Raw genomic sequence first — 15,861 nt, 5'->3', positions numbered from 1 at the left:
CGGCGACTTCCGCTTCCGGCGGCGGTTGCCAGGCGTCGGGCAGCATGAGGCCCCTCACGGAGGAGGAGACCCGGACCATGTTCCAAAAGCTCGCCAAATAGTAAGGGGGAAGGGGAGCCGGGGCTCAGCCCCTCCTTTCGCTCGTAATGATAATCATGTTGGGATGGGCTAAGCGCTGACTAGCTGCACAGCACTGTACTAAGCGCTGGGGGAGGCCCGGGGTCATCATTCATTCGTTCAATAGTATTTATGGAGCGCTGACTAGGTGCAGAGCACTGTACTAAGCGCTGGGGTAAACACGGGCTCATCATTCATTCGTTCAATAGTATTTATGGAGCGCTGACTAGGTGCAGAGCGCTGTACTAAGCGCTGGGGTAGACACGGGCTCATCATTCATTCATTCAATAGTATTTATGGAGCGCTGACTAGGTGCAGAGCGCTGTACTAAGCGCTGGGGTAGGCCCGGGGTCATCATTCATTCGTTCAATAGTATTTATGGAGCGCTGACTAGGTGCAGAGCACTGTACTAAGCGCTGGGGTAGGCCCGGGGTCATCATTCATTCATTCAATAGTATTTATGGAGCGCTGACTAGGTGCAGAGCGCTGTACTAAGCGCTGGGGTAGACACGGGGTCATTATTCATTCGTTCAATAGTATTTATGGAGCGCTGACTAGGTGCAGAGCACTGTACTAAGCGCTGGGGTAGGCCCGGGGTCATCATTCATTCATTCAATAGTATTTATGGAGCGCTGACTAGGTGCAGAGCGCTGTACTAAGCGCTGGGGTAGACACGGGCTCATCATTCATTCGTTCAATAGTATTTATGGAGCGCTGACTAGGTGCAGAGCGCTGTACTAAGCGCTGGGGTAAACACGGGCTCATCATTCATTCGTTCAATAGTATTTATGGAGCGCTGACTAGGTGCAGAGCGCTGTACTAAACGCTGGGGTAGTCACGGGCTCATCATTCATTCGTTCAATAGTATTTATGGAGCGCTGACTAGGTGCAGAGCGCTGTACTAAACGCTGGGGTAGTCACGGGCTCATCATTCATTCGTTCAATAGTATTTATGGAGGGCTGACTAGGTGCAGAGCACTGTACTAAGCGCTGGGGTAGGCCCGGGGTCATCATTCATTCATTCAATAGTATTTATGGAGCGCTGACTAGGTGCAGAGCACTGTACTAAGCGCTGGGGTAGACACGGGCTCATCATTCATTCGTTCAATAGTATTTATGGAGCGCTGACTAGGTGCAGAGCGCTGTACTAAGCGCTGGGGTAGTCACGGGCTCATCATTCATTCGTTCAATAGTATTTATGGAGCGCTGACTAGGTGCAGAGCACTGTACTAAGCACTGGGGTAGGCCCGGGGTCATCATTCATTCATTCAATAGTATTTATGGAGCGCTGACTAGGTGCAGAGCACTGTACTAAGCGCTGGGGGAGGCCCGGGGTCGTCATTCATTCAGTAGTATTTATGGAGCGCTATGTGCAGAGCACTGTTCTAAGCGCCGGGGTAAGCACGGGATCATCATTCATTCATTCAGTAGTATTTATGGAGCGCTGACTAGGTGCAGAGCACTGTTCTAAGCGCCGGGGTAAGCACGGGGTCATTATTCATTCATTCAATAGTATTTATAGAGCGCTATGTGCAGAGCACTGTACTAAGCGCTGGGGTAGGCCCGGGGTCATCATTCATTCATTCAGTAGTATTTATGGAGTGCTGACTGTGCAGAGCACTGTTCTAAGCGCAGGGGTAGGCCCGGGGTCATCATTCAGTAGTATTTATGAAGCGCTGACTATGTGCAGAGCACTATACTAAGCGCTTGGAATGTACAAAGCAGCATGGCTCAGTGGCAAGAGCCCAGGCTGGGGAGTCAGAGGTCATGGGTTCGAATCCCCACTGCCACTTGCCAGCTGGGTGATGGTGGGCAAGTCACTTCACTGGGCCTCAGTGACCTCATCTGGAAACTGGGGATGAAGGCTGTGAGCCCCAGAGGGGACAACCTGATGAGCCTGGATCTCCCCCAGCGCTTAGAACAGTGCTCTGCACATAGTAAGCACTTAACAAATACCAAACATAATTATCAGGTTGTCCCATGTGAGGCTCACAGATTTATTGAGCTCTTACTATGTGCAGAGCGCAGGGCTAGGTGCTTAGAACGGACAATTGGGCCACGGAGAGAGGCTATTCCTGCCCATTCATTTGATAGCATTTATCGGAATCCATTTAACCACCCAAGTTTATTCATAATAGTAATGTTGGTCTTTATTAAGCGCATACTATGTGCAGAGCACTGTTCTAAGCGCTGGGGGAGATCCAGGGTCATCAGGTTGTCCTACGTGAGGCTCACAGATTTATTGAGCTCTTACTATGTGCAGAGCGCTGGGCTAAGCGCTTGGAACGGATAATTGGGCCACAGAGACCATCCCTGCCCATTCATTCGATAGCATTTATTGGAATCCATTTAAGTTCATTCATAACAATAACGTTGGTATTTGTTAAGCGCTCACTATGTGCAGAGCACTGTTCTAAACGCTGGGGTAGACCCGGGGTCATCAGGTGGTCCCACGTGAGGCTCCCAGTCTTCATCCCCCTTTTACAGATGAGGTCACTGAGGCACAGGGAAGTGACGGAACTTGCCCACAGTCACACAGCTGACAAGTGGCAGAGCCGGGATTAGAACCCAGGACCTCTGACTCCCAAGCCTGGGCTCTTTCCACTGAGCCACGCTGCTTCCCAATTCACTCACTCAATAGTATTTATTGAGCGCTTACTGTGCAGAGCACTGTACTAAGCGCTTGGAATGGACAATTCGGCCACAGATCGAGACCATCTCTGCCCATTGAAGGGCTCACGGTCTAATCGGGGGAGACAGACGGACAAAAACAAGGCAACTTAATGGCAATAAATAGAATGAAGGAGATGGGCATCTCATTAACAAAATAAATAGGGGAATAAAAATATAGACAAATGACCTGTGACCGTCCTGTCCTGTCCGCAGCATCGGGGAGAACATTCAGCTCCTCGTGGACCGACCCGACGGCACCTACTGCTTCCGCCTGCACAACGAGCGCGTCTACTATGTCAGGTGAGGACCGGGACCGGACCGGACCCGAGAGGAGGGTGCGGAGGAACAGCAGGAAGGATGGATGGATCAACCAGTACCTGTCAGCATCAGCAGCGTCCTATTCGTTAAGTGCTTACTATGGCCCAAGCACCCTTCTAAGCGCTGGGAGTGATAAGAGGTTGTCCCCCGTGGGGCTCATCCCCATTGAACAGATCAGGAAACCGCATAGAGAAGTTAATAATAATGATGGTATTTGTTAAGTGCTTACTGTGTGCCAAGCACCCTTCTAAGCGCTGGGAGTGATAGGAGGTTGCCCCACGTGGGGCTCATCCCCATTTAACAGATCAGGAAACTGCACAGAGAAGTTAATAATAGTGATGGTATTTGTTAAGCGCTTACTGTGTTCCAAGCACCCTTCTAAGTGCTGGGGGTGATCCTAGGTCATCAGGTTGTCCCCCGTGGGGCTCATCTCCATTTTAAACATGAGTAATAACGATGGTGTTTGTTAAGCACTTACTATGTGCCAAGCGGCCTTCTAAGCGCTGGGGGTGATAGGAGGTCGTCAGGTTGTCCCACGTGGGGCTCATCCCCATTTTAAACATGAGTAATAATAATGTTGGTATTTAAGTGCTGACTATGGGCCAAGCACTGTTCTAAGCACAAGGGTAGATACAGGGTCATCACGTAGTCCCACATGAGGCTCACAGTCTTCATCCTCATTTTGCAGTTGAGGTACCTGAGGCACAGAGAAGTGAAGTGATTTGTCCACAGTCGCACAGCTGACAAGTGGCAGAGCCGGGATTTGAACCTATGACTTCTGACTCCCGAGCCCGGGCTCTTTCCGCCGAGCCACGCTGCTTTGAGTAGTAATGATGCTGTTTGTTAGCGCCATTCTAAGCACTGGGGGAGATGGGAGGTCATCAGGTTGTCCCCCGTAGGGCTCATCCCCATTTTAAACATGAGTAATGATGGTGTTTGTTAAGCGCTTACTATGGGCCAAGCACCCTTCTAAGCGCTGGGGGTGAGAGGAGGTGGTCAAGTTGACCCACATGGGCTCATCCCCATTTTACAGATGAGTAATAATAATAATGATGGTGTTTGTTAAGCGCTTACTATGTGCCAAGCGCCCTTCTAAGCGCTGGGGGAGATAGGAGGTCGTCAGGTTGTCCTCCGTGGGGCTCATCCCCATTTTACAGATCAGGAAACTGCACAGAGAAGTTAATAGTAATAATAATGGTATTTGTTAAGCACTTATGTGCCAAGCACCCTTCTAAGCGCTGAGGGAGATAGAAGGTCATCAGGTTGTCCCACATGGGGCTCATCCCCATTTTACAGATGAGGGAACTGTAAACCCAAACCCATGACCTCTGACTCCCAAGCCCAGGTTCTTTCCACTAAGCCGCGCTGCTTCTAAAAGGGAGTCCTGGGGGCAGGGGGTGATCGGGGGGAGTGGAGGGAGGGCGGTGCCTCAGCTGCTTCGTTTGCCACATAGTGAGAAAATTCTGAAATTGGCCACCAACATCTCCGGGGATAAGCTGGTGTCGCTGGGGACCTGCTTTGGGAAGTTCACCAAGACCCAGAAGTTCCGGCTGCACATCACAGCGCTGGATTACCTCGCTCCCTACGCGAAGGTAGGCCTCCCTACTCATTCGTTCAGTCGAATTTATGGAGGGTTTAGCCGTGTGCAGAGCACTGTATTAAGCGCTTGGAAAGTACAGTTTGGCAACAGAGAGAGACCATCCCTGCCCACGGCGGGCTCACAGTCTGGAATGGCGGAGACAGGCAGTAAAACAAACAGGCCTCTGGCCTGGAACGCCCTCCCTCCTCAAATCCGCCAAACAGTACACTTCCCCCCCCTTCAAAGCCCTACTGAAGGCTCACCTCCTCCGGGAGGCCTTCCCAGACGAAGCCCCCCTTTACCTCAGTTCCCCCTCCCCGTTGCCCCGACTCACCCCCTTCTCTCTACCCCCCCTTCCCGCCCCACAGCACTTGTGTGTAGATGTACATATCAATACCTGCTTTATTGTTCTGATGTGTGTGTGTATATCTATATTTCTCTTTATTTATTTTGCTGCTGCTGCTGCCTGTTTACTTGCTTTGATGTCTCTCTCCCTCCTAGACTCTGAGCCTATTGTGGGGAGGGATTATCTCTCTTTGTTGCCGAATTGTACTTTCCAAGCGCTTAGTACAGTGCTCTTCACACAATAAGCACTCAATATATACGATGGAATGAGGGAATGCCCCCTTTTCCTCCCACTTGGAGCGAGAATGCCCTCAATCAGTTCATTTGATCGTATTTATTGAGCGCTTGCTGTGTGCAAAGCACTGGACTAAGTGCTTGGGAGAGCACTAGTAATTATAGTACCTGTTAAGCGCTTAGAATGTGCAAAGCACTGGACTAAGCATGTGGGAGAGTAATAATTATAGTACTTGTTAAGCGCTTACCCTGTGCAAGTACTGTTCTAAGTGCTGGAGTAGATATCAGTTAATTAGGTTGTCCCATGTGGGGCTCACAGTCTTAATCCCCATTTTTACAGATGAGGTCACTGAGGCACAGAGCAGTGAAGTGACTTGCCCAAGGTCACACAGCAGACAAGTGGCGGAGCTGGGATTAGAACCCATAGCCTCTGACTCTCAAGCCCAGGCTCCTTCCACTAATCCACACTGACACTATACGGTAGATATATTCACTGCCCATAGTGAGTTTACAGTGTAGAAAATCAGTGGTATTTATTGAGCGCTATCTGCCCGGCATTCATTCAGTCGTAGTTACTAAGCACTGTATTAGGCGCCTGGGAAAGTACAGTACAACAGTATACAGTGACATTCCTTGCCCACAGCGAGCTCACAATCCATTCAATCGTATATACTGAGAGTTTACTGTGTGCAGAGCATTTATTAAGCACTTGGAATGTACAGTTTGGCAACAGATAGAGACAGTCCCTGCCCAACGAGGGCAACAGACATCCCTATACTGTGCTCTTGGATGAGAAGAGTACACTTTCCCTGCCCACAGTGAGCTTGAAGCCTGGCGGGCATTACGGAATCTAGAGTGAGGGTGAGGTATCAATTTAGGGTTTCGATTGTTATCCTGGAGGGGTGGCTCTTGCTTCCCTGTACTTGCAATTTATTTTTTTTTGGCCATCCCCCCACTAGATTTTTAAACTCCCAGAGCAGGGATCGTGACCCTTTATTGTAGTGACCTGAGCGCTTAGTACAGAGACCTCCACACAGGAAGAGCTCGATAAATCGTCATATTTAATTGGTAGCTAAAGGAGAACAGGCAGGATTTAAGTCAAAGCTCTGCTGAAGTTAGATAATTTGGGTGCAGGTATCGTAGTTCCAGAGGGGTCCCCTCTAGACTGTAAACTTGTTGTGGGCTGGGAATGTATTTGCCGACTCTGTTGTGGTGTGCCATCTCAAGGGCTCAGGACAGTGCCCCGCACCCTGGAAAAGCTCCATAAATTCCATTGATTCCGGGTCAGCTGGGGAGCTCACATCATTGTTAGGAGTATTGTTGTCGTTTGTCAAACACTGTTCTAAGTACTGGGTAAATGCACATTAGTCAGGTCACTCCAGTAAATACCAACCTACTCATTTTGCCTCGCTCTCATCTCTTGCCCTCCCTCTTATGTGGAACTTTCTGGTTTCACTGGCAGACCATCATTCGCCCCGTCTTCAAAAGGGTCCTGAAATCACATCTCTTCCAGGAAACCTTCCTGACTAATCTCATCTCCTCACCCTGTTTCTCTCCTCTAAGGAATTACCTATGTATGTAACTTCTTACCCTTTAAGCACTTGAATACTTATCCTTCTCCCTCCCTGATCCCCTGGACTTTGGCACTTATCTTTAAAGACCGTTGGTTTCCCTTTGTCCCATGTATTTTAGTGTCTGTCCCCCCGCTAGACTCTAAACTCCTTGAGGGTGGGGATTTTGCTTCCTAACTCTATTATATTCGCCCATGGTTTTTTTGCTATGTCTTACAGTATAAGGTGTGGGTGAAACCTGGTGCAGAACAGTCCTTTCTCTATGGGAACCACATACTGAAGTCTGGCCTGGGTCGCATCACAGAGAACACTGCTCAGTACCAGGGACTGGTGGTGTATTCCATGGCAGATGTCCCTCTGGTGAGTAATGGTCGGAGGTGGCTTTCATTATGAGGGCTGTTGGAGAGATTTTTAGGGTAAAGAATAGAAAATCCATATTACCTCACAGAATCCCCCCACATTTTTACAACCCCCAGATGGGAGAGGGGGTGATTATGCAGAGAATTAAATGCAACCAAGGGAGGGGAGAAGGATGAAAGAGAAAGGTGAGGGCACTCGAGTCTCTTACTTGGATTACGATTCACTCAACTTACTGTTTTAAAGAAGAGACTTCCCTTCCCGTGAGAGTCCCCTCTTCCCCTTCCATAATCTCTTCTTGCAATTTCGGGAATGTGGTACCAAAAAAATTTTCCTCTAATATGCGGGGGATTCTACAGTGGAGGCAGTTATGTGTGTGCAGTACTAAATCGGAAAAAGTGGAAGACTTTAAAAGGAGCGGAGTTGTCACTGCCTGGCAGAGTCACTGTCCCGTCTCTTGCATCTTCAGGGTTTTGGAGTGGCAGCCAAGTCTACCCAGGAATGCCGGAAAGTGGATCCTCTGGCAATCGTGGTGTTTCACCAAGCCGACATTGGGGAGTACGTGCGGCACGAAGAGACCCTGACTTAAAATTCAGCCCAAGAACCGGACACTGGGTGGGGAGGATTGACTTGCTAGCCCCACCTCCGCAGCCTGCCAAAATGCAAGTGCCGGATGGTCAGGTTGCCCTTTGGGGGCTGCCGGCGACAGCACCTCGACCTTTACTGGGAGATCGTCTCGAGCCGCGTTCCATCACAGATGTTGCCAGATGCGGGCAGGACTTGTATATGCAGTGGGGGAAGTTACAGCTTCATATCTTTTTATGGATGGTATTAAATTGAATGCCGTGTTTTGTATGGAACCAAGTGGCTTTCTGCCAGTTTCTTTAATTCTTTCCTCTCCCCCTGTGAGTTGAGGGGCATAAATTTGGAGTGGGTTTTCTGCATTTATTTGGGTACTTCTGGAGGCATGGCAGTGAAACGAGGGCTCTAACCTCATGATAGTCTTAGGTGAACTCGTATCCCATTTTGTCTTCATTTTCTTCAGCTTCCTTATAGTTAAGTTGTATTCCCTGGGGTGACTTCCTTTCTCTCTCTTTTTACAGTAAGGTGACAATCAGGAAAGACAGTACGGACTAACTCAAAAGGCACTGTAAGGCTATCCAAGTTTTATGTAGGAAAAGGGAGTAGGTTCTAGGCCATAAAGATATTACGGACCGAAGGGAGCTGGCATCAGAGCCGGAGCAAAGAGAAGCCACCCAAAATTGCTGATGTTGATAGCGAAGAGTGAGCAGTGGTTAAAGGCTGGGAGTCAGGTGGCATAAACTCAAGAGGGAAACAAACACACCCCTTTTCTCAAAAACCAGGGATAGCCCAGTGTCTAATTCCATAGCTACTAACCCTTTGTCTTTTTCCTTTTCAAAATCTGAGTGGCGATTCCAGGGATTGGAAGAACACTTCTGGAGCTCTCACGTTCTCTCCGGGCAGAGGTATGGGAAGATACCCAACCCAAGTGCTGGAGACACAAAGCACCCAAAATGATAATCCTAGAACTGGAATAGACCCCAAATGGAGAGATGCCGGCTGAGAGGCAAACCGGTTTCTGTAGGACCCTGTCCCTGCCTCGACCAGTTCCAGTTAGCAGCAGCATCAGTTCAGGCAAGTCAAGGGAAACTTCTCCAGCTCCTCCCTCGCCACCGTCCTACTTGTTCCACCTCCCAAAGCTGCCGTGGAGTGGAACCTAAGGCCCGAACCGGGCCCAAGCCTGGCTTCTCCATCAGGCAGAGGGTGAATGGAAGGAGGTCCGCGGCCCGAGCCGTCAGGCACGAGAGATTCCCGCGTGTACTTATGTAGCCTTGGAGACAGCCATTCCTGTATTTGCCTAAGTTGGGCAATAATGTATGCAAATGAGCAGAATGCTGACTTCAGAGATTTTACTACTTTAGTTTCTGAAAGATCTGCTGGTGGGACAAATGGTGTGGGTGGGTAAAGTTTTGAACAGGATTTGGGGTCCCTGGCCCTTAGGACAGGCCCGGGCTCAGAATTCAGTCTAGCACCTTGGCTTCTGTGAGTCTGTGGTTGTCTGGATCTTGAAGAGTCGCTTCAGGAAATACAACTGCAGAATCCCCGAGAGGACAATAACCAGGCTTTGGATTGAAGACCACCAGTTCACATAGTGGTAGTTTGACTGGAGAATGAAAAAATCAGACCCCTTCCTCATGCGGGCAAAATTATAGAACCTCCACATATGAAAGACATTGTTCTGCACCTTACGGGTGCTCACCTGCCGTGGGGAGGAACAGAGTAAAGGTGAGCGTGGTGCTTCTTAGACGAAGGCAAACAACAGTATAGTCATCCTGAGTCATTTAGAAGTGAGTTAAATTTCCCTCTATAACCCAAATTGATGTAACAGTTTGGAATTTAATTCACGTGTTTTTGCCCGATTATTAATTAATAATTCTCTCTGGTCATATAGGTAAAGACATTTCTGTTTTACTTGTAGAGGAACAGTTTGACTTAGTGGAAAGGGCATGGGCCAGGAGGGGCAGAGGACCTGTGTTCTAAAACCAGCTCTGTCACTCGCCTAATGTGTGACTTTGGGCAAGTCACTTAATTTTTCTCAGTTTCAATTTCCTCATCTGTAAAATGGGGCTGAAATACCTTTACGACTCAGCCCCTTGTGGCACGGTGACCTTCGCACCTGCTTATCTTCAGTCGTCAGTGCTGAGCAGTTAATGCTTAAAAAGCATTTTTTATGATTATTATTATTATTGGACACTTCTTATCTTTGGCCATGGAAGCTCACTTTGGCAAAGACAACTGCTTGGAATACCAACTCCAGGACTGACTTTCCTTTAAATCCTGCTGTGCCAGGGCCTGAAGGTTGCAGGCATCATCTTTAAATTGCCACCTTCCTGGTGCCCTTTAAATTCACCCTTTTAATTAAAACCCAAGGGTAAATAAGAGAGTTTAAGAGCCCAAGAGTAAATTGAGCTAGTGTAACAGTTCAGGACAGTTATAAATATACCCTTGATCCCTCATTAAGTCATTAATTAACTTCATTAGCATGAAAAAATTAGTACTCTATGGCCCCCAAGATTTTTTGGCTGTAGCAGGTCTCAAATAAGTCTACTCTTTCTCCAGATTGTTTTGACTCCTTTCTTTACCCTGAATTTGAGAGCAATTTTCATTTTAATCCATAAGTCTATTTTCTTTCGGGAATATTGGTTACCTCAATTGTCTCCAAAGTATCATTTAGCTTCTTTCTCTCAGTCTTTTCTTCGTGGTCCATGTCAAAGCCCTCATAGAAGACTCCAAAGTTGAGAGAGACTTGGACAGAGCCAAAGCGGTTGTGGTTATTGTTCACACAAAGCTGGTAAAAACCTGTAGGAATGCCCAGGTAATAGTAATAGTCACAATAATAACAATAATGGTATCGAAGCACCTACGTACCAAACACTATGCTAAGTGCTGAGGTAGTTAAAATGCAATCAAACCAGAGACAGCCCCTGTTCCTGGTGGGGCTCCCAGTCTAAGGGGTAAGGAGATCAAGTATTTAATCTCTATTTAATAGACAAACGGAGGTAAGAAGTGACTTGCCCAGGGTCTCACAGCAGGCAAGTGGCAGATCCAGGTTTAGAACCCAGGTCTCTTGACTCCCAGTAGTAGGTCCCACTGCTTCTCAGAGTATTGAGTCTTCTACATCCTTCCTCCGTTTCAATTTTGGTACTCATTCACTAGTTCTCATCTGGTAAACAGCTTTTGGACTTCAAATTTACTTGGCTAAAGTTTTTTTTTTTTCCTGCTTTGAACCTGTGGTAAAGAACCAACTTAGATTTTGTATCTTGCAGATAATGTGTCTGGTTAAACTCATTCGGGGGATATCCAGATCCTGTCTGCCAAGTTTCCCTTTTGAGTCAAGCTACTTGGCTATTCTGAAGCACAAATCTGCCTGGCTTTAGACAATAACTCCTTATATATCTGAGAATGGGATTTTTCTCTTTGCCCCTTAAGTGCAGGGTCCTGGAGACTTCAACTTCTTCATGGGTCTTCACCTAGAAATTGCAGATGAAGATAATCTTAAATAGGTGGAGAGCTGGGGTATCAAGGACAGACCTGTCTCTTTGGTAGCGAAATTGATCTGTCCCCGGATGTCCTGGGAAGTGTCAAGAAGAAAGCCATCTGGAGTATGTACGGTGGCCTTGATGTGCCGGTCGCGTGAAAGTCCCAGTGTTCGCTGAACCTGGCACAATATGCAAAACGGGAAAGTTGTATCCTACTCCAACCCGAAGCAGGAATAAAGTGTTAAGTCCTTTGGCTGGAGATAAAACATATGGTGGTTAGTGGGGATTTTTCAGATTTGTGTGTGAAAACACTTTGGCTCCAAGGATGATAGAACAGCCTCGCTTGCAGAGTTGCCAGCTGTTGTTGCCTTTTCCCCACATCTGTCATTAATATTATTCTCTATTTATGCCCAGGAACTTCCACCACCTCAGGAGCTGCAGAGGTAGGAGATAGGTAAGGTATTAAGGGAAAATCCCCAAGTAGACAAAAGATCCAAGTTCTCTTACAGCTGAAGGGAAAAGCCAGGCTATGTTCTCTTCCTTCCATACCATTTCTGTCAGTGAAGCATGAATGGCATCAGCACAGTTCTGGGAGGTAAGCTCTTAAAACTTACGACTTAGCTCTTCCTCGTCAAATGCCCTTCCCCTACCCCCCCCCCGATCCCATCCCCCCCCCCCCCCGATCCCATCTCTAGGCAATGGGTATATTCTGTTGAGCATCAGAAGCCGAAGGTCCTGAGTGGCCCCGCCGTGTATAACTCCCGGGTTCGCGTCTAGGCTTTAGATGTCCCCATTCCGCACGATTGATGACTGCAGTTTCTGAATTCAGGAAACATGGGGGGAGGGAGGGTGTAGACAAGCCACAGCCCCTGTAATGAATTGTGTTAATGGGGAGCTCCAGCCCCATCAGTAGCTCTTAAGAGCTAGCCCCACTATTCAGTGAACCCTGAAATACCCTGTTCTTAGGAAAGTGACTAAATCTTAAAGCACTTTAAAGTGGAGTAAGCTTTATAGAGTCAGTTGTGCAAACACAAAATGGAAAGTAATAGGTTTCAAAGGGAACTGGCACGCAGGGGCCTGCCAGGACAAATCCATAGCCTACATTGGAAGGGTCAGGAAGATGTCTGCTGACATAAAAGGGAGGGTCTGCAATAGCAAATACTGTAAATGAGTCATTTAAAGGGGTACAATGCTAAGTTCTGCTATTACTAATCAATGTGGACCAACAGGGTGAAAGAACTCTGATCAATCAAGGAGATTATACCTTATTCTCCCTCTCCAGATGATATACAAGCACAGAGGGCAAAAATGTGGGTGAAGAGGGTCATATAGATCAGCCCAGAGTAGGGTTTTCCTTTCTGTAGCCTAATTTAGGACTCTACAGGTTGTGAAAAAGAACTAATAACCATGCAGTATCATTTCAGGTCAAACCAGATGGGAGAGGACATTTCAGCAAGAAAGTTATCCAGTCCAAACTGTCCTTTTGGCAGGAGGAGCCCTGAAACCCACCTCGTAACTGAAGAAGAAGTATCCGGTTCGAAGGGCAAACTGCCAGAAGCATTCTGTTCCACCCGGTGGGATCATGATGGCAAAATCACAGCGATCGGCTCCTTGGAAGAGTGACGGGTCACGGAGGGGCTCTGACCCCTGACCCCTAGCAGAGGTCACTAGATTCAGGGGCACCAACAAAGCCCCCAAGAGCCAAGAGAACATGCTGTTGCCTTGGGAATCCAGGTGCTCTGCCTTGGGCAAAGCAGAGACCAACCAGTTCAGCCGACTGTGGAGTAATAATTAACTACTCGTAACTTCTCCGCCAATTTCAGGGGGCCGTGTCTTTTAAATGCAGTTTGCGTGTTTCTCGTTGGTGTTTCCATTGGTTTGGACCGTGCCTGGAGCCGGGGCACCTGCATTCAGCTCTTCGATTGAGAAAGCCGAACGGCTCTGGCCCAGGGTTTTGTCTTCGGTCAGGGAACCTGAGATGCTATCACTAGATGGGAGCTCCCACCTACCTTTTTACTCACAATACCGCCTTCACTTTAACTTGCTGAGGGGAGAGTATTTCCTGTCCAGTGTCAAACATTTTGGGACTACAAACTGGTGCGAAGGAACCGGTTAGACTGCTAGTGCTTTACGCTGTGCGACTCTCTCTTGTTCTTTCCAAGCCATGTTTCTGTAGGGGCAGTGGTTACAAGTGAGTAGGTGGGTGAAGTCCACGCAAGAATTCTACATACGAAAGCTACCAACCGTCAATGGTGGTAGCCTACGGATTTGTCAGTTGAAGCAGCAGGGCCTAGAGGAAAGTGCACAAGCCTGGGAGGCAGAGGACCCGAGTTCTGATCCTGGATCTGCCTCCTGTCTGCTGTGACCTTGGGCAAGTCATTCAACTTCTTTATGTCTCAGTTAGTTCATCCGTAAAAGGGGATGAAATCCTCCTCCCTGATTTAAACCTAAAGTGGGAAAGGGACTGTGTCCAACCTCTTTGCTTGGACCAGTGCTTGCCACTTAATAGGCGTTTTACGAATACCATCAGGAAAGAAACTCAATGGTACTTACTGAGCACTCGCTGTGTGCACAGCACTGTGCTAAGCGCTTGGGCGAGAGCTGGTAAACACATTCTTGATGCGGTGATACATGTAACACCATAGACGAGCAGGTGGTTGCCAGGATGGCCACTGCATTCCTTCTCAGCTCTAGCCAGATCTTCAAGATGAGTTGACTCCTTGGGAAAGGTGTTTTTAGCCCAGGGACTTAAAGGCAGAGGGGGTCACCGGGGGGAAATCACCACTCCAGAAATGGGGCTGTGGGAATGAAGTCATTGACTTTACTCCCACAGCTTCTGGGTCAAAGCAGGCAGCCGTCCGCCATCTACTGCGTTCCTTGCTGCACACTGGAAGGCAAGTCCGATTCTGGCCCACCACCCATCTGTCAGTCAGAAACCTGGCCCTTTCTCCTGCCTCCACAGGCAGATCTGAGTTGTCTTTCTTTGAGTTGGTCTCTGGTCTTGGCTAAGTCTCTCTCCCAGCCTTTTTAATATTAAAAAAACCCTCGGCCTCCTGGAAGCCCTACATTTAAAATGAAAAGTTGGCACCGATGGACCCAAACAAGTAGACTGATGCGTTTCCTTTTAAAGTTTTTTGCCTCGTACAAAACTGTTTGCCAGTTCCAACAGTGGTGCCGAATTTGCCGTTCGTGAAGGACATTAAGTGAAACAGCTGTTTCAACAAAAGTGTACCCAGTTCTAAGATAAGCTGGAAGCTCGGGAAGTCGGTTGGTCCAATGCTGAAGGAAATAATACCTTCACAAGAGGGACTCGTAGAGAAGCAAAGCTGGAAATGGAAGCTGCAATGGGAAACTCTGAACGTTTTAGGTTGATGTGGCTAAAAGTAAACAGTACAAACGTGCCCCCAGTTCTCTCTCTTGCTGACGAGGTGCGGCCTTCGCAGACCTGGTGGTGGATCCCCTGCGGGCCACATCTCCCTCTCTTCCCCGGGGGCTGAGCTTCCACTGTGGGACAACTGAGCAGAAGAGATGAACCGGAACACCTCTTTCTGTGAGCCCCATGTATCTATGCCAATGCTTGCTCCAGTGCGGGGCACGTAGTAAGCGTAGAGAAGCAGCGTGGCGCAGTGGAAAGAGCACGGGCTTTGGAGTCAGGGCTCAAGAGTTCGAATCCCAGCTCTGCCACTTGTCGGCTGTGTGACTGTGGGCAAGTCACTTAACTTTTCTGTGCCTCAGTTCCCTCATCTGTAAAATGGGGATTAAGACTGTGAGCCCCACGTGGGACAACCTGATTCCCCTATGTCTACCCCAGCGCTTAGAACAGTGCTCGGCACATAGTAAGCGCTTAACAAATACCAACATTATTTATTAATACAATTGTTATTTTTCCCTGACCATTTTTTAAAAGCAAAAGCATCTTCTAATGGCCTTCAAACCTCTTAACCGAACGTGGGGTTGTAACCAAACGCAGGTCCCAGGAGCGCGTGAGTTACAGGCGCACTCAGTAGGATTCTTCAGGCCGCTCTGGGTGAATTCAACTGCAAAACCTGTGTACAACAGACCCAGGGTAGCTCCTTCCCCGGTGCCATGGTAAAACCGGGACATGTTTGGAGGAAAAAGATTTAGTTAGAGAATTTATTTAAACCCTTTTGATTTTGCCAGTGCACTGCTAGCACATCCAGAGAGAATGCCGCTGACCCTACCGCAAAGAAGATGGTCGGATCGGAACGCAGCACCCAGACTCTGGGCTTTCCCAGCCAATTTAAGTTAGGAAGTGAAGAAAAAGAGGAGTGTGTACAAAAGCTAACTTTAAAGAGTCCAAGTAGTTTTAGGCTGTATTTTTGTGGCTGGCAAGGATAATTCTGCTGTCATTTGAAAGACTGGTTAAAGCTACTGGTTTTCCACCCCCTGTACCTTTCCCACTCAGACACCACCCCTTTTGAAGGTGACCCATGTGCATAACTTAGACATGTTAAAAAAAATGCCCTTTTTTCAAGGCAGGGCACTTGACTAATTTTTCTAATACACAGTCCAAGTCCTTCCCGCAGTGAACACAGTAGGGGTCGACAAGCACTTCTGCCAAGGAGTTGCACACCAATCTCTTGCT

At 48.1% G+C, this 15,861-nt stretch overlaps 2 protein-coding genes across 6 annotated transcripts; one reads left to right on the top strand and one right to left on the bottom strand.

The window, feature by feature from the left end:
• NIP7 (nucleolar pre-rRNA processing protein NIP7) lies at nucleotides 1–13,072 on the top strand. Of its 5 annotated transcripts, none has more exons than XR_005660561.1 (8): nucleotides 1–100; nucleotides 3,004–3,090; nucleotides 4,562–4,700; nucleotides 7,057–7,197; nucleotides 7,664–7,752; nucleotides 8,623–8,681; nucleotides 11,670–11,850; nucleotides 12,746–12,826. XR_005660561.1 is itself a non-coding variant. In XM_039913556.1 (8 exons), exons 1-8 carry the CDS (start codon nucleotides 45–47, stop codon nucleotides 12,769–12,771), a joined length of 714 nt encoding a protein of 237 aa, XP_039769490.1. In that variant the 5' UTR covers nucleotides 1–44; the 3' UTR covers nucleotides 12,772–13,072. The 5 variants fall into 5 exon arrangements, 2 of the variants coding, with proteins under 2 accessions (XP_039769490.1, XP_028931916.1); XR_005660560.1 differs by having other exon boundaries at nucleotides 12,669–12,786; XR_005660559.1 differs by having other exon boundaries at nucleotides 12,680–12,782.
• Nucleotides 8,333–12,987, bottom strand: TMED6 (transmembrane p24 trafficking protein 6). The gene is made up of 4 exons (XM_001510091.5): nucleotides 12,765–12,987; nucleotides 11,308–11,434; nucleotides 10,424–10,575; nucleotides 8,333–9,475 (listed from the first exon to the last, which is right to left on the bottom strand). The coding sequence occupies exons 1-4, from the start codon at nucleotides 12,966–12,968 to the stop codon at nucleotides 9,242–9,244; spliced, it is 717 nt and encodes a 238-aa protein (XP_001510141.2). The 5' UTR covers nucleotides 12,969–12,987; the 3' UTR covers nucleotides 8,333–9,241.
• Nucleotides 13,073–15,861: the final 2,789 nt, after the last annotated feature.

Source organism: Ornithorhynchus anatinus, chromosome 11, assembly GCF_004115215.2.
Source record: "Ornithorhynchus anatinus isolate Pmale09 chromosome 11, mOrnAna1.pri.v4, whole genome shotgun sequence".
NCBI lineage: Eukaryota > Metazoa > Chordata > Mammalia > Monotremata > Ornithorhynchidae > Ornithorhynchus > Ornithorhynchus anatinus.
This window is presented reverse-complemented; position numbering and strand designations above follow the sequence as displayed.